Genomic DNA, 21,091 nt, shown 5'->3' with positions numbered 1-21,091 from the left:
ATGGTAAATGCTCAGCAAACGTTATTAATCTGGTGCAAACTTAAGATAAAACAAAGTCAAAGTTAACTAACTTAAAACTTGGCTAGTGTTAAAGGATATATATTTTTAAAGATAAAATCATGACTCATGGGCTTCCCTGGTGGCACAGTGGTTGAGAATCTGCCTGCCAATGCAGGGGACACGGGTTCGAGCCCTGGTCTGGGAAGATCCCACATGCCGCGGGGCAACTAGGCCCGTGAGCCACAACTACTGAGCCTGCGCATCTGGAGCCTGTGCTCTGCAACAAGAGAGGCCGCGATAGTGAGAGGCCCGCGCACCGCAATGAAGAGTGGCCCCCGCTCGCCGCAACTAGAGAAAACCCTCGCACAGAAACGAAGACCCAACACAGCCAAAAAAAAAATTAAATAAATAAATAGCGTTCCCTTTAAAAAAATAAAATAAAATAAATGTTAGCTCAATAAATGTAAATCCTAGCACATTAAAAAAATGATCATGGGGGCTTCCCTGGTGGCGCAGTGGTTGACAGTCCACCTGCCAATGCAGGGGACACGAGTTCGTGCCCCAGTCTGGGAAGATCCCACACCGTGCACAGCGGCTGTCCCGAGCCTGTGCTCCACAACGGGAGGGGCCACAACAGTGAGAGGCCCGCGTACCGCAAAAAAAAAAGAAAAAAATCATGACTCATATAAATCTAAGATGAACACATGTCAAAGATTTTTATTTACTTCATGAATGAAGCAGGAAGATGTTACAAGTGGTTCAAGGATAATTCAAACAGCAGATCTAGATCTAGGTACCTAGATAGATAAATAGAGATAGATCGACAGATGTATATAGACAGAGATAGGTAAGCAGACAGATAATCTAAATCCGGCTATGCCATGGAATGAATTTACAAATAAATGGAAAACTGGGTTTTACTGAAACTATTGATCCCCAAAAGGAGATAATTCATTTACATATCTATAGACAAAATTCATTGCATTGATATCAATTATCTACAATTTACAGTTTCAAAATAGCTCTAAGACAATAAAGGATGAAAATCCCATAGAATCTGACAGCCCAAAGGACATGACCCAGGTACAGTTTTCTATGGAAGACACCTAATAATCTTTTTTTTCATCCATTTCATACAATTTTTCTTTACACAGAAAAGAAACTCTTAAACAGAGGAGTTTTGTGTAATTAAACCCAGTCTCCTTTATGTAAGAAAAACTGACTATGACATCATGCATTCCAACTTTGAAGCACTGAGATAATAAAGTATAAAGAAGAAAATAAAAATCCCCATATTCCTACCACTAAGAAATAACTACTGTTAATACTGGTAGTGTATTCATCTAATTGTTTCTACATATATAGGTGTGCATGTATGTATATATAGCAACTGTTTTCAGATCAGTTTTAATAAACTTTGTTCTAGAAAAATACATATATATTCAATTCTATTATATATACCAATTTGTAATCTGCTTTTCCCCTTTATATCATAAACACTTCTCCTTATCATCGTCATTTTTTTTTTTTTTGCTGTACTCAGGCCTCTCACTGTTGTGGCCTCTCCCATTGCGGAGCACAGGCTCCGGACGCGCAGGCTCAGCGGCCATGGCTCATGGGCCCAGCCGCTCCGCGGCATGTGGGATCTTCCCCGACCGGGGCACGAACCCATGTCCCCTGCATCGGCAGGCAGACTCTCAACCACTGCACCACCAGGGAAGCCCATCATCGTCATTTTTAATAGCTACAAAATATTCCATTATATGAAAGAACCATAATCTGTTTAACTAATCTACCACTATTAGAATTTTAAGTTGTAACCAATTTTTAGTTATTAGAAATAAAATAATGTGCCTCTCCTCTGACAACCTTTCTCTTGCAGTGGTATCAGCTTTGCTGAAAAAGCCAAACATTTCACATGGTATCTGAGTTTCCAGTGGATGTTGGGATCCCTAGAGAACCTGATCCACCTCTTCTGCTTTAGCTAATGGGCCTACATATTGCATCAGTGGCAGGCAATAGAATGAGGTTTGCCAGCTACCTGGAACCACGCTTTGTTCTTATCATCTTCCTGAGACACACCATAAAGATTCAGCATGATCAGCATGAGATCTGATGTTCAAGGCCATTTAATTCGTGATGATACTGTCAGTACAAATAGTTTTTAATACGAAAGTGTTCATATGAAAAACATATATTATTTAGGATCCAGATTCTTAGAATGAAGAGTCTGAGAAAGCAAAGAAAAAACAGCTTTCAGGTGGGTAATAAATTACAAAAACTTTTCTTGCTTTTCAGACCTTGATTTTTTATATGAATTTGCATTTAATTAGAAGCTGACGTATCGACAGGAGCACAACACAGAACTGGCCCTCCTCATGAGAATATCAGATCCAGTCTTGCTGTCCTCATTCTAAGGAATATTTGAGAAAGGAAATCATAATCTAAAGGAAATGTCTCAAAGCCCTCCAGGCTATCATTTAAAAGATGTGGTTGTTGGACTTGGCACACCGTCAGTGATCGATATTTGCTAAACAGATAATAAAAAATTGACAACCAGCTGTGTGACTTTTGGGGGAAGGGGAATAACTTAAGTTAGTGCTTCCATTTTTTATTTCCAAAACTTACCACCTTTTCCATTTATTCATTCAAAGATAATGTACACTGACTATTTTATTCTCTTTCCATGGAGAAATTACTCCTCCCTAGTTAAAAAGGCTTCAAAAAGAGCCAGAGTTTAGTTTGGGCTAAGAAAGATACTATAATAATAATAATCATAAAATAAATCAGATTTTGTAATCAGCTATACAGAGGACTTGTGGAAACTATACCCCCAAAGACTTCTGAAAATAGCATAAACAAGGACAGTATAGTGACCCTATAGGTATAACAGCACTTCCAAAAAACAGAAGGTAGACCAGATGAACTTTTCAGGTCTTCTCTAGCTCTGGAAAGAAATCAACTAGACTTTGTGCTATTTATAAAATCAATTGGTGATTTCCCTAAAATAAAGCAGATATAACTGTAGCTTGGAGCTTGCTACCTACTGCTCAAATGAAAGTTACATAGGATATAAAATCAGGCAACAACAATTAAGCAACATTAGTGTGCCTACTATGTGACCCAAGTGGACACACTGACTTGAGCACTGTCAGAGACAGAACATGATGGGATGGATCATAGGGCTGAAATAACATAATAATTCTCTAGGTCTCATATTCCTTCTTATCCCATGTGGCAAAATCCAAGCCACAGAACCTACTGTATTGTACTAACTCCTTCTGATAGTGACCTCACTGTTTCTTTGACATAAACACTCTTTAGTGTTCGATACAATGTGGTGTTGGGTCAATTCCATTCAATCTTTAAACGTCTAGTATTTGTCAGGCACTTTACTAATCACAAGAAATGCCAAAAGCACTTTCTCCATATGCTGCTAACTGCCCTCTGGATTCTGTGAGTGAGCTGGTCTGCGCTCAATTATTCTCATACTCCCTCCTGGGAAATACCTGGAAATGTGCAAAAAGCTCTGGCAACATGTCCCTTCCCATGGAAGTCTGAGCATGACTTACTGATAAGGAACTGCAGCTGCACTAACACGCAGTCTCCCAATGGCTCCCTAAAAGGTGTCACAAGAAGGCAAGCCTTTCCTGACATTTTCAGCAGACCCACCATGAGAATCTCAACCCAACTGAATATGAGAAGTGGTACCACTATTTCAGGTTTTTAGGAAAAAATCTTTGTAACCATGTCCTATAGTAAGCCTTCGCTTGGGGAAAAATATATTTAACCTCAAAAAAAAAAAATCATCATTCAATAGTTACACATTTTTAAAGTGTTGTGAAAAACAAAGAACGGAATGGGGGAAGAGGTGTTCCTTTACTGTTAGGCTGTTTTGTATTTAATTATATTAACAGAAAAACCATCTTAAGTAAACTCTTACATTTCTCCTGTGTTGTATTCAATAATTTTAGAGGTAAGAAAAATCTAGTCTTATGAAACATAGGGATTAGAAAAAAATTCTAGCACAGGGCAGGGACAAATTCTAATAACATAGGTATGCTGACCTCTTGATTCTTTTAACAACTAAGCTGTAAGATGGAAATCCTGAATTTTTAAAAATCACTGCCTATAACATTGATTTTTTTTTTTTTTTTTGGCGGTACGCGGGCCTCTCACTGTTGTGGCCTCTCCCGTTGCGGAGCACAGGCTCCGGACGCGCAGGCTCAGCGGCCATGGCTCACAGGCCCAGCCACTCCGCGGCATGCGGGATACCTCCCGGACCGGGGCACGAACCCGCGTCCCCTGCATTGGCAGGCGGACTCTCAACCACTGCGCCACCAGGGAAGCCCTATACCATTGATTTTTTGCTACAAATACAGCAAATAAACCTGCACTTCTGACTTCACGACAGTTAGTACAATAGTATTTCTTTCAAAGCCCAAGTGAATTCCAAAAAGGTGAGACAGTGATAGTAAGGAGTACCATTTCTCAGATGTTGGAAACGGGCTTCTTACCTTCGAAGAACTGCTGTAGGGCCTCGTTTTCGCCCACCACATCCATGGTGCCGTGGTCCTGGTAGTTATCCGCACAGAATGATTATCAGACCTCAGGAACTAAGTGCTGTCCTCTCAGCTCGAAGCCTACGAATGCTCTTGAAAAATGTTCATTTTCTTTCTATTGGAGTGAAGCATATCTTCAGCCATCAAACTGTGCCCAAAAAGATGGTTAAGTTTTCAAATGTGATAATAAAACCAGAAGGATATGTAACCACGCAAAAGAAAAATTCATGAAGAGGGAAGTGGTAGAAAATCCATCTCTCTTTCTATAGGGAACTGTTTCTACTCTGCCTTTCGTCTTTGTTTTAAGGACCTTTGTCCTTAGTGACACATGTAATTACATAAATGGGCAATAAATACATAGCCTTATCTCCTATTTGTCCTTTTACACCAATATATTTATTTCTCTGCCTCCATCAACCAGATCGATTTAGCTACAGCCTAGCAAAGATACAGGGGTTTTTTTTTCACCTAGAGAAAGAGGGCAAATCAATATAATCACTTTCATAGATACCGAGGCTTGTGATAATGAAAAGTTAGGATTTGTTAAATATTTCCAAATCTACTCGCAGTGAAAAAAATTCCTTGATACGCACCTCGTCCATTTCCTCCAGTTTATTTTCTTTGAAAGTAGAAACCATAAAGTATGCGAAGTCCCTCTAATGAGCAATAAAACTGCATTTCTGATTTAGTAATTCTTACAACCAACTATGTGGTTCACTCCTAGCTGGTTTAATCCTAAATATAAAGGTATACCCAAATAAATGTTTTGTTTTCACTACTTAGCTATTAACTTATCTAATAATAGACTAAAAGGAATACAGTTAGGAAATTAAACTAGTCCTTTCAGCTCCTTCCTGTTTCCTTTTTCCCCAACTTTTTATTTTGAAAGTTTTTAACCTATAGAAGAACTCAAAGAATAGTACCATGAAATACCCTGTACTCTTCATCTAGATTTACTAATTGCCAATATTTTCTCACTTTTGCTTTTTGTCTCTCTCTCTCTCTCTCTCTCTCTCTCTCTCTCTCTATATATATATATATATCCTTGTCATTTTTGGTTGGTTGGTTTTTATAACATTGACACTTGTTTAACAGTCCTGGAGCACTGTCTTATATAATGTCCCACATTCTGCATTTGTCAGATTATGTCATTTTTGTTAGAACTGGTATGGGTGATGTGGTATACTTCTCAATAAGTATTTTAAAACTTCACACATATAAACTGTTTAAACAAAAAAATTAATTTTATCCTGGGGAAAAAAAGAGGCTTAGAATCCTATTTTGAAAGTTATATTGGACCCCAGATCGTTAAGGACAAGTCATTAAGTTGCTTCAAGAAATAGATTTTCTATTTGTTTCAGTTCAACTTGTGCTAAACTCTCTGCTGGGTGCAAGAAATAAAAAGATGTGTAAATTATGGTCCCTGCCCTCCATAGGCTCAAATGTAGGGCATGAGAAAAATACAAGGAACTATAACTCTGATAAGAGCTGGGGAAAAAGGCAGAATCTGATAAGAGCTGGGGAAAAAGGCAGACTCTGATAAGAGCTGGGGAAAACATCCCAAGAAAACAGAGGAAGGAAAGGTTAATTTCATCTGGGAGGATCTGGAAAGGTGTCATAAAGAGCTGGGATTTGAAGAGACTTAAACAATGGACATGTTTTTAAAAACATGAGCAATGGCTTGGAGGGGAGAAAGCCCAGGTACAGCGACTGGAGTTACGGTGTATGGATGGTGGAGTGAGAAAAAAAGATGAGAAGTAGGCTGAAGAAGGGTTTGGGTAGCTTTTGAATGTTAGGCTAAATCTGAATTTGATTCCATGCATATTCATTCTAAGCATATCTATTGATATTTTCTATTCGGGTAGTTGTGATGCATGATATAATTAAGTCTAATTTAGAAAGAAGCTGTGTTAGAGTGTGTTGATTGGGGCAGTAACTAAATTTACACCAGCTGAGAAGCTACTGCGAATCCAGATAGGCAGTAACAAAGCCTGAAGATGCTATAGAACCAAGAAGAGTTGGCTACCAACTGGATATGGGGAGCAAGGGAGAAACCAAATGTGATTTTTTAAAAGGACTTCTATGCCTTTAGGTGCAGTATGAATTAAGATGTCTAAAACATGTAGCCTATGTTTTAGCTGGAAGCTCCCAGCCAAGTTTTCTGCAGGCTGTTGGAAGTTAAGTCACTCTACTATATCCTCTGCCAGATGATGATTCTGGGTTCTATCCAACAGTTCACCCAGAGACTTCACACAGTCAGCAGCAGAGTAATGAGTGATAGGAAAGAAATTAGATTCCATTTAATAAGCTGAGAGACAAAGGTGAGAATTGGAGTCCCAATCTCAAATAATTATAGGACCAGGCGGGTAAGTGAGTAAAATGGGTCAAAATAAGCAAAAAAACAACCATGAGAGCATATTTATAACTGACAACTGACCCTTAGCTGTGTCTCGTCAGGGAGACACTTAGGGGTGGTGGAGCAGAGAGCAAACCAGAGAGTACCTGCCCTAAGGGTAGAGCCGCCCAACAGGTGGAGTGTCACTCGGCTTCCTCCACATGCTGCCACTCAAGGATATGGACTCAAGGTTCTTGAAAGGGCCAACTTTAAAAGAGAAGCTGGAAATGCAGATTTTAATTTTAAATCTCATTTTTAAATGTTGCAACGAAAATGTTTAAAAACAAAGCAAACAGAACAATACACCAAAACATTGTCAAGGACAAATAGCACACATATGAAAGGGTAATTCAGCCTTCAGTTTGCAACATCTGGGTTGGAGGCTAAATTGTAACAACCAAAAAAAAAAAAAAAATTGTAACAACCAACAGGGTTTGAGGAAAGCAAAGAGAATTTGGAAGAAAGATGTTGGAAGGGCTAGAAAATACCTCTGTATTAATTAATGAGTCCAGAGCACACAGCTGAGCACAATGCAGCTGGAGGCAACTGGGATTTAAGTGGAAGTTTCTCCCTCACAGTAAATAACAAATATTACCCATATTTCCTTGATTCTGGTCTTTACATCTCCAATGGTCTAAGATTTTCCGGTTCTGTTGGGCATCCCATCTTGCACAAATTCAATGGAGGCTCATTCTCTTGAATAGCAATCTAACGTAGTTGTCACTTGGATTTGTTTTGGTATTGACATTTCCTAAGAACATCAATAGATAAATAGATGAAAGCTGAGCAGCTGTGGTTAAATCTGGGGATGTAATGATGGGAACCTTGTCTCTCTTAAGACTGTCCCTGAGACTGATAGCTCCAGAATTCTCGTATTCATATCACAGTCCTTCCTCTTGAACTCAGTGTTTGTGGGCTTGTACTTCCTTGACAGCTGCCTTTGGCAAGGGTTTCTATTCTTTAGCAAGCTTGCTCCTCTTCTCTGATATTTTTTTCATTTTAAATAGGTTCATGCATTGTTTTCCAAGCTGATTTTTATTATTTCTGTTAACAATAACCACTGTGGAAACTTAATGAGTTTGGGTTGAGTTTGGGTTTATGGATTTATTTTTCCTTTTTTTTTTGGCCACACCATGCAGCATGCAGGATCTTAGTTCCCTGACCAGGGATCAAACATGCACCCCCTGCAGTGGAAGTGCGGAGTCTTAATCACTGGACCACCAGGGAAGTCCCTGGATTTATTTTTCTAAGAAGCCATGAGAGGACATTAAGTAGGAAGTGACATTCTGATTTTTGTTTTTAAAAGGATCATGTTGGGTGCTGTCAGTGATTGTAGAAGGGCAGGAGTGGAAGCAAGGACACCAAGTAAGAGATTATTGCCGGAGTCCAGGTGAAAGATGATGGCTTGGACTGAGTGGACGTAGTGGACACGGAGAGGAGTGGATGGATCCAAGATATGTTTTGGAGAGAGTTGACGGGACTTGCTGATGGATTGGACTGGGGTGGTGGTGACAGAAATGGAGAAATCAAGAATAGCCCTAGATTGTTGCTTAAGCAACTGGGCAGGTATTCAGCCATGTTAGATTTGAGATGCCCATCTGAAATCCAAGTAGAGTGACTTTATAGGCAAATGGATACAAGACTCTGGAGCTAGGGAAGGATTAATGCCAGGGTTGGAGATGCACAGTTATGAGCAATGGTTACATAAAGTTTTTAAGACCGTGAGCCTAAATGAGACGATCTAAAGAATATTGAAAGAGAAAGGGGCCCGGGACAAAAATCTGGGGATTCCAGTATTTAAAAGCTGTGCTGAGAAAGAGCCAGCTAGAGCTTGACCACAGCTGTCACAGAAAGCTCCCAATTTCCAACCATGACTTAGAAAGACCTACACAGTCGGGCCCTGCTTAACCTTCCAATTTTCTCTTCCTACCACCAACTGCACACCAGCTCTTCTTGCCATTTTTTGTTTCTTCCTCAGGGGTTTACACCAGCTTTAAAATGCTCTCCCTACTCTCCTCCCTTCTCAAGAATGGATCTCCTCAGAGCCCTGCCTAAAAATGTCAAGTCCTAAATGTGGCCTTTCCTCACCACCTAATCTGAAGTAGTCATTCATTCCCTCTAGCCATTATCCCATTTTAATTATATAGAGAGAACGTGTCCCATCTTTTAACATTTGTCTTTTTGTCCATTTCTCACTACACTGAGAGCTCCATGAGAACTCGGACCTTGCCTGTCTTGCTCACTGCTGCTCCTGTAACACCTACAACAGCTCCTGACACATATAAGACTCTCAAATATGTGTGAATGAAAGAACGAATGGATTTAGTGTGGAGGAATTCTCTTTCTAGAAGTTCTACAAATTGTAGATATTACTGGGTCTTTATTTGCCCACATATCAAGACAAGAAACTTAGCATCTCTTAAGATGGTACTGCATCCCATGAGGAAAACAAAAAAGTATTTTCTAGCACAAACGTTAAATACAAATACATATTCATACTGCTTTGGACTGTTTTAAACATTGTGCCTTATGGGAAAGAAAAAAATCTATGTAGGGAAAAACAGTGAAGAAAATCTTTGAAAATAAAAGCTTCTGAATAAAAGCAGACCCGCTTTAGACTCTGAGTGCACAAAACAAAAAAACACAGGATTTACATGGTGGTGTGGAAGTAGGTAGGTTGGTGGTTGCAACTTCTTTCCAGGACTGAACAAACCTTTGTTCTTTCAGTGTAGATGCTTAGTCAAAGACTGTGGGTTTTCAGAGCTGGGAGAGATGATTGGAGAATGCTTGATCCAGCTTTATGGAGGAGGTCAGAGAGGAGTGGCCACCTGCCTAACCTCTCAGGTTTGGAAGAACCAAGCCTGGACCAGAATGTATGTCTTCTGAGCAACTCCCAATCCAGAGCTCTCTCCACTGGACCAGGCTCTCTCCCCAGCTCTGAACTTACTTATAGAAATGTATCAAAGTCTTTCCCTCTTTTTTCAGAATTGGTAATCAGGGCGATTAAATTCTTTATAGAAATACTCTCAAGAATCTAAATTGTTAGTCAGCACCCTAACTCTACCCTCTCCTCCGCCTTGTCATTCCAACTAGCTCCTCTGTAGTCAAGTCTTTTTCGTAGGCTTTTCCTCTGTCTGTCATAGCTCAGGGCCCGGTGCCGTACTTCTCTGACTCCAAAGTATCCCTAAAGCTCTCGTCTGATCTCATGGCTAACTACTCCCAAACTTATCTGCTGGCCTGACCATATCATTGAATTTAGACTTGTATATCCAATACCTACTAACATTTCCACTTTGATGTTTAACGGGCATCTCAAACAATGTGTTAGACACTAAATTCTTGTCTCTATTCCACCATGTGTAATATGCTCCATCCCAGGTTTGCTCATCTCAGTAAATTGCAGCAATAGCTAAAGCCAAAAGCCTAGGATTCAGAACTGACTTCTCTTTCCTTTCCTTCTTCCAATTCATCAACAGGTCCTGTTATCCCTTTTAGGTTTTGGAATTCAGGTTTATATAATTGGACTAGTCATAATCCTTGGTTTGTAACATCCCACCATCATGGTCTGTGCATGATTCTATTAATCCATTTGTTCATGCATTTACTTTAAATGACAAATGAACCCATCATCCAATCCAGGGACTAGAACATTATCAATGATTTACTCACATATTTGCTGCTCTCAGTTCTCTCTCCTAATCTCCCCCTCATCCAAAGGTAACCCTATCCTGAACTTTATTACTATCTTGTGGTTTTTTATTAATAGTTTTGTCTCATATACACAGATGCCTAAACAATTGTTTTAGTTTTTGAACTTCATGAGAAAAGTATTATGCCATGTGTAGCCTTCTGAGTGTTTTACTTTTTCATTCAATTTATGTTGCCATGTTCCATGTGAGCACACAATACTTTACCCTCCTGTAGATGGACTTTGGGTTTTTCCCAGGACATTATTGTATATGTATTCTGGGACACTTTGTGCAAGTATTTCTCGAGTATGTGCCTAAAAGTGGAATTGCTAGGCTATGGGCAACTAATGTTCAACTTTTCAAATGAATGGTTTTTCAGTAGTAGATACATATTAACATTCCCATTAGCAATATATGAGTAATCCTGTTGACTGAAATTCTCTTCAAAACTTGACTGTGTTGCATTTTTTAACTTTTGCTGGTTGGATAAATTTAAACATATCACTGAGGTCTTGACTTAGTTTATCTGATTATTAACAGAAATGAAAACCTCTTAATATGTGTTTGGCCCATATGCACTTCCAATTCTGCGAAGGACCTGTTTCAGTCTTTCGGCCATTTTTCTGTTGTTTTTTTTCTTATGGATTTGTAGAATTTCTGTATATATTCTTAATATTAACCGATTATTGGTTATGAGTTTTGCAAATTTCTTCTTACAGTTTACAGCTTGGCTTTAATATGTCTAAATTAATAACAAAGCACTGTTTCCTTTTACATTTATTTATCTTTCATGGTCTCTTTTGCTTCCAGTTTAAGCAGGATCACGAAGATATTCACCTACATTTTTGAAATATGTTTCACCTATAGTTTTAACTATATTTTCTACATCAAAATTTCTAAAGTTTCAGGACACTTAAAACAGTTGTTTTTATGTATGGTGTGGAGAAGAGATCCAATTCTGTATATTCCTCTTTTTTTTGTCAGCTCTACTTAATAGTCCTATCATTGATCTACCATGCCTTCTCTGTCAATGTGAAATTTACACCTATGCATGGGTCTGCACTGGGGCTCTCTATTCTATTCCACTGGCCATTTTTCCTGTTTCTGCACTCACATCACACTCTTAAGTACTTCAGCCTTATAAGAAGTCCTTCTCCCAGGACAAATTATCCCTTTCTTTTTATTCAAAAGTGCCTTGGTCATTCTTCATCCTTCACCACGTCACATAAATTTCATTTTGTCAATTCAAGGGGAAATGTTGGGATTTAGTTTGGAGATGCACTAAATCTATATATCAACTTGGAGAGAATTAACATCTTTCATATTGTCTTTCTATCCATGAACATAGGATCAGTCCAGTCCTCCTTACTGTCTTTTAGTGAAGTTGTATAACTTTCTGTACACAGGTCTGTGTACAGATTACACAGTAATCTAACCAAATCTAATCTTTGGTTAGATTACTTAGCACTTTAGAATTGTCTGCAATTGTTTGGTCTTAAAAAGTCTATTTTCTAATTGTTTGAGGTCGGTGTATGTAAGTATAATTCACAATTATATACTGATCCCATATTTAGCCACCTAATAATTTGATGGAAGATTTTTTAAATTTCCTATGTAGATAATCACATCATAAGCAAATAATGACAGTTTACTTTCTCCTTTCCAATATCTTTATCTTCCTCATGGTGCTGCACTGGCTAACATTTATAGTACAATTCTGAATAAAAGTGAAGACAGCGGTCATCTTTATTCTATTGTTCAATTGTTCATTTCAGAGAGAATGTTTCTAATGTTTCCTCTCTTAGGGTGATGTTTATTATAGGATGCTTGAAGATACCCTTTACCAAGCTGAGAAGTACCCTTTCATCTACAGATTATTAAAAGTTATTAATTAATGAGTATTTTTATCAAATGTTTTTCTCCATCTATTGATTAGATGGTAATTCACTTTTATTCTGTAAATGCAGCAAATATTTATAAATTTTCTAATATACCATCTTTGTATTCCTGGAATAAACACCACTTGCTCAGTATATTACATTCAGTTTGCCTTTGCATATATATTCACGACAAAACGGGCCTATAATTTTCCTTTTTTGTATTGCCCCCATCTAGTTTTACTATCAGTTATACTGGTTTTTGATGTAGGAGACATTCTGTTCTCCAGAATATATCTAAGATTAGAATACCCATAAAATTTGGTAAAACCACCTATGCCTAGAGTTTTCTTCACAGAAGGATTTCTAACTACTTCCTTTCCTTTAATAGTAGTAGTACTGCTCAGGCTTCTGACTTCTTCTTAACCAAAATATAACACATTTTTTCTAGGAATTTTCCCTTTTGCCTAAATTTTGAAACTTATTGCCATGTTGTTCATAACATCCATTAGTATGTGCAGTGACATAGACCTTTTCATTCCCAGTATGGGTTATTTGTGCATTTTCTCTTTCTCCAGGATAAACTCGCCAGAAATTTTTGTCTATTTTGTTCATCTTTTCAAAGACTCAATAGCTTTGATGATCTTCTACTGCATTCTTGTTTTCTGTTTCTGCTCTTATCTCCTTCATCTTGTTCTCCTATAACTTCTTTAATTGGACACTCAGCTCATTTTAAAAATATAAATAAGGATTTAAAGCTATAAACTTTTCCTTGAAGCACTTTCTCTGTATCCTTCTACGTTCTGATATTCATTATTAGTCAGCTCTTAGTATTTTTAAATTTCTCCATTTTTATTATTTCTATTTTCTCATTAAGTCTTCTTGGTGCACTCAATTTTTAGTATTATGTAAAACCCAACTCTATGTCTAATAATATTTTTGTCCTATCATGTTCTTTTCTGATAACAGTATAACCACTCTAGCTTTCTTTTGGTATTTTCCTGGCATCTTTTTTCCATTCTTTTATTCCAACATTTCCATGTCCTTATGCTTTGTTATCATATACTTTAATCCAACTTGACTATATTTTTACTTTTTATTTCCGTATCATATTCTTTCTCTACTTGGTCTCTTCACTTTTAACTGATTATCTCCATTTTTCATCTAACAAGAACTTTAATATATCCCCATGCTCCCTGGTCTTCTCCCATTCCCATTGTGTTGATATTGCAAATAATTTTAGTTCTAGATTGTTATGGATCTACCTGAAGTTTTAAAATTTTCTTTAGCCTTACTTTTTTATTCTTTTAAAGTTATCAACAAACTTTCTCTACGTATCTGATCATTTTTCTTCCCAAATCTCAAAGCATCTCCTGGATTTGTTTCTCTTTTAGTTTTAGTATTTTCTCCAAAAGTGTTTTTTTTTTTATTTTAATTTATTTATTTATTGGCCATGCCATGCGGCATGCAGGATCCTAGTTCCCTGACCAGGGATCGAATGTGTGCCCCCTGCATTGGGAGCGTGGAGTCTTAACCACTGGACCGCCAGGGAAGCTCCCCCAATTTTTTTTTTTTCCAGCTGCGTTGGGTCTTTGCTGCTGCGCACAGGCTTTCTCTAGTTGCGGTGAGCGGGGACTGCTCTTCGTTGCGGTGCACTGGTTTCTCATTGCAGTGGCTTCTCTTGTGGAGCACAGGCTCTAGGTGCATGGGCTTCAGCAGTTGCATCACACAGGCTCAGTAGTTGCGGCATGCAGGCTCTAGGGCATGCAGGCTTCAGTAGTTGTGGCATGTGGGCTCAGGAGTTGTGGCTCGCAGATTCTAGAGCACAGGCTCGGTAGTTGTGGTACACGGTCTTAGCTGCTCTGCGGCATGTGGGATCTTCCCAGACCAGGGCTCGAACCCGAGTACCCTGTATTGGCAGGCAGATTCTTCACCAGTGTGCCACCAGGGAAGTCCCCCCAAAGTGTTTTTAATTTGCATCTTTGTGTGGAAAATCTTCTGAAGCTTTGAAAGTCTGAGCACATGTTTATTATGCCCTCACATGAACTATCAAGACATAAAATTCTAGTTTCAAATTTCTTTTCATGGTCAATTTCATATTCTTGAGCTGGGCATGGTAATGATAGTTTCTACCATACCATTCTCGAATATCCTTTTGTCTGTGCGCTTCCATCCATCCTGGTGACTGAGTCTTCTATACGTAAGGTTGACCAAACCTTTGAGACAGGACTGAAAGTAATACCACCTTCAGAACACCAGTTCTCTCATACACATCTACTATGAATATAAATTGGTTCAATTCTTCTAGATGGCAATTTGGCAATGCAGATCAAATATTTTAAAATACACATGTACCTTGCTTGACCCAACAATTTTACTTCTAGGCATCTATATGAAGGAAATAAGCCAACAATGTTCAAAGAAGTATACATAAGGATCCTCATCACAGCATTATGACATGAAAAAGAAATTTAAAACAAACTAATCTCCAAACACAATTAGTTAACATCCTATCATCAAAACCTTACATTGATCCAGATTTGTAGAATTTTTAAGTAAAAAAAAAAAGAAAGTCTACTTTTTGTTTCAGAAATGTACACACATAGGTAGAAAATATCTGAAAGTCTATTCTTCAAAAATATTGAGTAGCTTTCTCTAGATGGAGGGACTAAAGTGGTTTCTCATTTCTTCTTTTTGCTTTTCCACACCATTTGTTTTACAATTTGAAACTGACAAATCGAGTGGCTCTGTGATCAGTGTATCCTTTGCAAGTATCACTCTTTCAACCCACACCCTTTCCAACTCCCCTGAGCACACATCAAACTCCTAATTTATCTTTATACCCTTTCAATGATTACTACAGTGCTCAATGTATGTAAAGTATAAATACACTACATCAAGATGTTCAAGAGTGCATCTCTAGAATAAAATGTGATTGTCCTCTATTAATCACCATAATAAAGGGATTCTTTAAGTTACAGAGAACGGAATGAATAAAAGTAACTTTCTTTTCAGAAGAAATCTTTCTTTAAATAAAATGTTTTTTCAATCCTAACATATAAAACAGACAAAAATAGAGTCATTGTAGTGGGGGGGAAGGAAGCTGATCCTGTTCACTTACCCTTCTTGTCTTTTGCAGGCTGCTATGAAGTTTGAAAACTACAATTCAATATATTCAGCTGACCCTATATATCATGTCAGAGCTAGAAGAGAAAGCAAAAATACCCTCAATCTAATATTTATTTATTTAGCTTTTTTTTTGCAACTATAAATTACAATCACTAGTACACCTGTAATTCTTTATAGTGTGTTCAACTAAATAAGCAAACACAGCATAGGTCAGTTTAAAAGAAATCATAGTACTTTTCAGTGTAATTTGCAAAAGAGGGAAAAAGTCTTGGACCCACTCCTTGAAAGGAAATAAATATCAAGTAACCATAAAAATATTCAGTCATTTTCCAGGTCTTCAGGGAGGTTCATGCATGGTCCCAGGCAGAGCATCACAGTTCCTCTTTGAAATATCCCAGCTTTGCCAATGACATCTCTTTTCTCAACTGCATAACTTCCCAAAACATTTGATCAACTATACAAACAGAAAAGAGAAACACATAAATCATAAACTATTATCTTAATTATTTTTAATCTGTTTCACTGAAAATTTAAGATTAGCTGAAATGCCAGTTGGGCGTCTCCTAATGATGTACCTAATGCTTAGACATGCTATCACTGCTTCACACTAACTTCTCCATGTACTTGTGAGCATCCCAGTTTTATGAATAAATAAGCAGTATTTACCAATTTTGCTACAACGATTTGTTAGATACATCAATGACTGACTACCATTTTAGCCCAAAAGAAGGCAGGCATCTCAATGTCCTGAGTAACTGGCAATGCTGCTGCCTTCTTGAGTAACTACACTCAATGCTCAATTACACAAGAGTTATTATCTAACTTATGCATCTTCTTGCTATAGTTTGCTGTATCTTGGCCATTTTTCACTTTTCATTAAAACCAACAGAGTAAACAGGAAAAAAAGGAAAACAAGAGACAGTCCAGAGAACTTAGTAACATTCTTTGTGAGTAATAATAGGGAAAGATTCTGTGTATGGCTCAATTAGAAATAAAAATAAATGCAGAGGATAAACTGTAAATTTCAATTATCTGTGCTTCTGAAAGTTCCCTCTATAAGTGGGAAGAAATTTGCTCTATGTTTTAGATAATAAAAGGTCTCTCTCTGACATATGATCAGACTAGATTGATTTAGATCAGTGGTTCGCAACCTGGGAGAATGTGTCCCCAGGTGTGCATTTGGCAATGTCTGGATATATTTTTCATTACTAGCATCTAGTGAGTAAAGCCCAGGGATGCTATTAAACATCCTACAATGCACAAGACAGCCTCCCACAACAAAGAATTATCCAGTTTAAAATAATAATAGTACCAAGGCTGAGAAACCCTGCTTTATATTTAACTGCCTTAAATCCTTTTTAGCACAAGGCACAGATAATAAACAGATTGTAAAATTAACAGTAATTTACTACAAACCCACTCAGTATACAATGTGTAACAAATGCTGTGAAGTGAAAGGGTAAGAGGAACCAGACAAGATATCACTTTTATCACCATCACCACAACCACTCATGATCCCTTCTTCCTGTTTTCACAAAGTAGAGTACCTTTCATTCTTCCCTATAAAAACTTTTTTCTTTTCTTTTTTTTTATTCAAACATAAAGTCACAAAAATTATAATCATCCTCATCAGTTCACTCAGTCCCATGTAATTTTTTTTTCCATCTTGACCTTTTGTTAGCACTTTTATGAATTCATCAGTTTTCCATTAGAGTTCTGAAAATGCTCATTCCTTCAGTTCAGCAGTACAGTCAGTTACCAGAAACCTGTACTTGTCAGTCTTTTCCATGAATTCCCTGAAGATGAAACCCTTTTATAGGAACATTTTTGCAAAAGCATCAGAGTACACCCAGAACTGTCTGTAAATGACAACAGACTTAAAAAATGACCACGGTTAAAGATTTGATGAAAGTTCATAATAATGCAACTGACAGGGAAATTTAGTTGTTTCTGAGACATACATTTTAAAGTAATAACTAGAATTATGACTTATAACATTATAGCAGCACATATAAGATTTTTAGAAATTTCATGTAATGTCTGAAACATTTATATTAACATATTTCCATACAAATAACCCAAAGAAAGTTTAGTATTAGTTGTTCTTTTTGTTTTTTTATACCGCAGGTTCTTATTAGTCATCAGTATAATACACATCAGTGTATACATGTCAATCCCAATCGCCCAATGCAGCACACCACCATCCCCACCCCACCGTGGTTTTCCCCCCTTGGTGTCCATACGTTTGTTCTCTACATCTGTGTCTCAACTTCTGCCCTGCAAACCAGTTCATCTGTACCATTCTTCTAGGTTCCACATCCATGTGTTAATATACGATATTTGTTTTTCTCTTTCTGACTTACTTCACTCTGTATGACAGTCTCTAGATCCATCCATGTCTCAACAAATGACTCAATTTTGTTCCTTTTTATGGCTGAGTAATATTCCATTGTATATATGTACCACATCTTCTTTAACCATTCGTCTTTCGATGGGCATTTAGGTTGCTTCCATGACTTGGCTATTGTAAATAGTGCTGCAATGAACATTGGGGTGTGCATGTGTCTTTTTGAATTATGGTTTCCTCTAGGTATATGCCCAATAGTGGGCTTGTTGGATCATATGGTAATTCTATTTTTAGTTTTTTAAGGAACCTCCATACTGTTCTCCATAGTGGCTGTACCAATTTACATTCCTACCAACAGTGCAAGAGGGTTCCCTTTTATCCACACCCTCTCCAGCATTTGCTGTTTGTAGATTTTCTGATGATGCCCATTCTAACTGGTGTGAGGTGATACCTCATTGTAGTTTTGATTTGCATTTCTCTAATAATTAGTGGTGTTGAGCAGCTTTTCATGTGCTTCTTGGTTATCTGTATATCTTCTTTGGAGAAATGTCTATTTAGGTCTTCTGCCCATTTTTGGATTGGGTTGTTTGTTTCTTTAATATTGGGCTGCATGAGCTGTTTAAATATTTTGGAGATTAATCCTTTGTCCGCTGATTCGTTTGCAAATATTTTCTCCCATTCTGAGGGGTGTCTTTTCGTCTTGTTTATGGTTTCCTTTGCTGTGCAAAAGCTTTGAAGTTTCATTAGGTTCCATTTCTTTATTTTTGTTTTTGTTTCCATTACTCTAGGAGGTGGATCATAAAAGATCCTGCTGTGATTTATGTCAAAGAGTGTTCTTCCTATGCTTCCCTCTAAGAGTTTTACAGTGTCCGGTCTTACATTTAGGTCTCGAATCCATTTTGAGTTTATTTTTGTGTATGGTGTTAGGGAGTGCTCTAATTTCATTCTTTTACATAAAACTTCTTTTTTTAACAAGAAGAAAAAATATGCTTGACAACTTAACACAAATCATCTGTTCTTCAGCTTAAATCATATTATCTACCAATAGGTATTAAAAAAGATTTAAATTTTATTAAAGTCATAAAAAGTACTGTATAGTTTAAAGACTGCTTTTATGCTCTGTGGGCTTTTGAAATTCAATGTTAATTAGAGACAGGTTTCACCCCTTTTCTTTTATGCATTAAAACCTAATTATATGGGATTATAAATAAATGACTATTTTCAACGTACTAGAGCTTGAAAACGCTAAACTAAGTTTTTATCAACACGATTGATTTTTCCAAAGAATTAAGATTCACTGGTTTACATGACAGAAAGATAGTAGGCATCTACTAGTTTTTAAGTATAAGAAAATTTTCAATGTTTAGAAAAATAAAAACAGAAAAATTTCCCACAACTTCAAATACAAAATTGGCATGGACTTGTCCCTAGCCTAGTATCTGCTATTTCTGTTTTAAAACAATGATACATATTTAAAGAAAAAACAAAAACACAAAACAAAACACTGCTTTTGAGCTGTCAGGCCATATTAGTTTCTATGCCTAGTATTTAAGACATTCGGCTATAAAACCATAAGTAATCATGAAAGACTACATTAAAAAATATCCAGCAGAGTCCTGGGCTGACTATCCTGGATATATCATCCACATGTCTCAGCTGATTTAGAACACAGTCATCTTTATTTCACTCAGAATTATGCTCAGGACTGCTTTATTAACTTACACATGAAAGTAGAAAATACAGAAAAAAATTTATTGTTAGTGCCTTGTGGGTTCCAGTAATTAAAATAAATCTGGGGAATTCCCTGGTGGTCCAGTGGTTAGGACTCTGCACTTCCACTGCAGGGGACATGGGTTTGATCCCTGGTCAGGGAACTAAGATCCCACATGCCACGTGGCATGGCCAAAAATAAAAAATCTATTAAAAAATAAATAAAATAAAATAAAATAAATCTGACCATGTCTAGAGCTTGTTCATTTTTATTTCTTAAGGAGTAAATTCAATGGGCTTTATGCTCCTCTCACACTTACCATCTGGTTTATCATATACCCCTTAAAAGTTAAAACTGATTCTGCTTAAAATTAGAGTAAAATGAGGCAAATATAAGGATTAAATACATGTTTAAAAGATGCATTTGTTCCCAAATTCTTCACACATTTTATTAGACCTACAAAAGAGATTCAATATAAATGTACCAATGATAAAGTTGACTTGCGCTTACTATTATGTTCCATACTTTTTACTGAATTTCATGCAAATATTTTATAATGAATTAAGAACACTCACCATCCTGCTGTTTCACAAGTCCCTGTTGAATATATCGAATATATGTGAAAAAGTTACATACAGAAGTGATCTATGCCAAAAAGAAAAAAAAATGTTAAACAGTCAAATATCTCACATCAAAGCAAGCTTTATTAAAACTTGTGGTTAATGAGGAGCAACTAAGCCTGTGCGCCACAACTGCTGAGCCTGTGCTCTAGAGCCCTTGAGCCACAACTACTGAGCCCACGAGCAACAACTACTGCAGCCTGCACGCCCAGAGCCCATGCTCTGCAACAAGAGAAGCCACCACAACTAGAAGCCCGCACAGCACAACGAAGAGTAGCCCCCACTTGCCGCAACTAGAAAGCCCACGCGCAGCAACAAAGACCCAATGCAGCCAAAAATAAATAAATTAATTAATTAAAAAAAGAAATTTGTGGTTAAATTACTTACCCTGTATCTGCAAAAAGGAGAAATATAATAATAATTGCTTGAGTCCCCTAATTTAATTCTGTGTTTACAGGACTTACTCTGACCTGTGAGAGCACATTTTCTGTAAAACAAGGATAAATTTTAGTTTTTTAAATTAAAAGCATTTTGCCCCTACCTTCTGGACGAGTTGTATATTCATTAAGACAACTAATATCTGAGAACCGAACATGTACCAGGCACTTTGTGATGCTGGGCTATAATGATGAAAAAGACAAAAGCCCTGCCCTTTGGGGCTTACATCCTAGTATAAGCTTACAGGCATAGCTTTAACCATGGTGCTAGAAATAGAAGCTAAATGTGTTCATATGTGTCCTGGGGCAAACTTACGAATGAGT

At 37.3% G+C, this 21,091-nt stretch overlaps 2 protein-coding genes across 7 annotated transcripts in view; both read right to left on the bottom strand.

Annotated features, from left to right (window-relative positions):
- The window catches only part of MYRFL (myelin regulatory factor like), a 115,496-nt gene extending 110,933 nt beyond the window's left edge, over positions 1-4,563 (bottom strand). Inside the window, exon 1 of the mRNA XM_089921584.1 lies at positions 4,518-4,563. Coding sequence (XP_089777710.1) covers positions 4,518-4,563 — 46 coding nt within the window. The remainder of the gene's footprint in view (positions 1-4,517) is intronic.
- A 1,515-nt stretch (positions 4,564-6,078) lies between these two features.
- The window catches only part of RAB3IP (RAB3A interacting protein), a 190,231-nt gene continuing 175,218 nt past the window's right edge, over positions 6,079-21,091 (bottom strand). For 4 of the 6 annotated variants that reach the window (XM_022571552.2, XM_022571553.2, XM_022571554.3 and 1 more), the window contains 3 exons: positions 20,718-20,817; positions 20,286-20,355; positions 11,398-16,106 (listed from right to left, as the gene is read on the bottom strand). In XM_022571552.2, coding sequence (XP_022427260.2) covers positions 16,024-16,106; positions 20,286-20,355; positions 20,718-20,817 — 253 coding nt within the window. In that variant the 3' untranslated portion in view covers positions 11,398-16,023. Of the gene's footprint in view, positions 7,709-11,397; positions 16,107-20,285; positions 20,356-20,717; positions 20,818-21,091 lie in introns of those variants that run through there. The other 2 variants (XR_016394974.1, XR_016394975.1) reach the window with 2 other exon arrangements.

The sequence above is a fragment of the Delphinapterus leucas genome, chromosome 11 (assembly GCF_059928025.1).
Source record: "Delphinapterus leucas isolate spDelLeu-1000000601 "Yukka" chromosome 11, BTC_Dleu_Yukka2, whole genome shotgun sequence".
NCBI lineage: Eukaryota > Metazoa > Chordata > Mammalia > Artiodactyla > Monodontidae > Delphinapterus > Delphinapterus leucas.
This window is presented reverse-complemented; position numbering and strand designations above follow the sequence as displayed.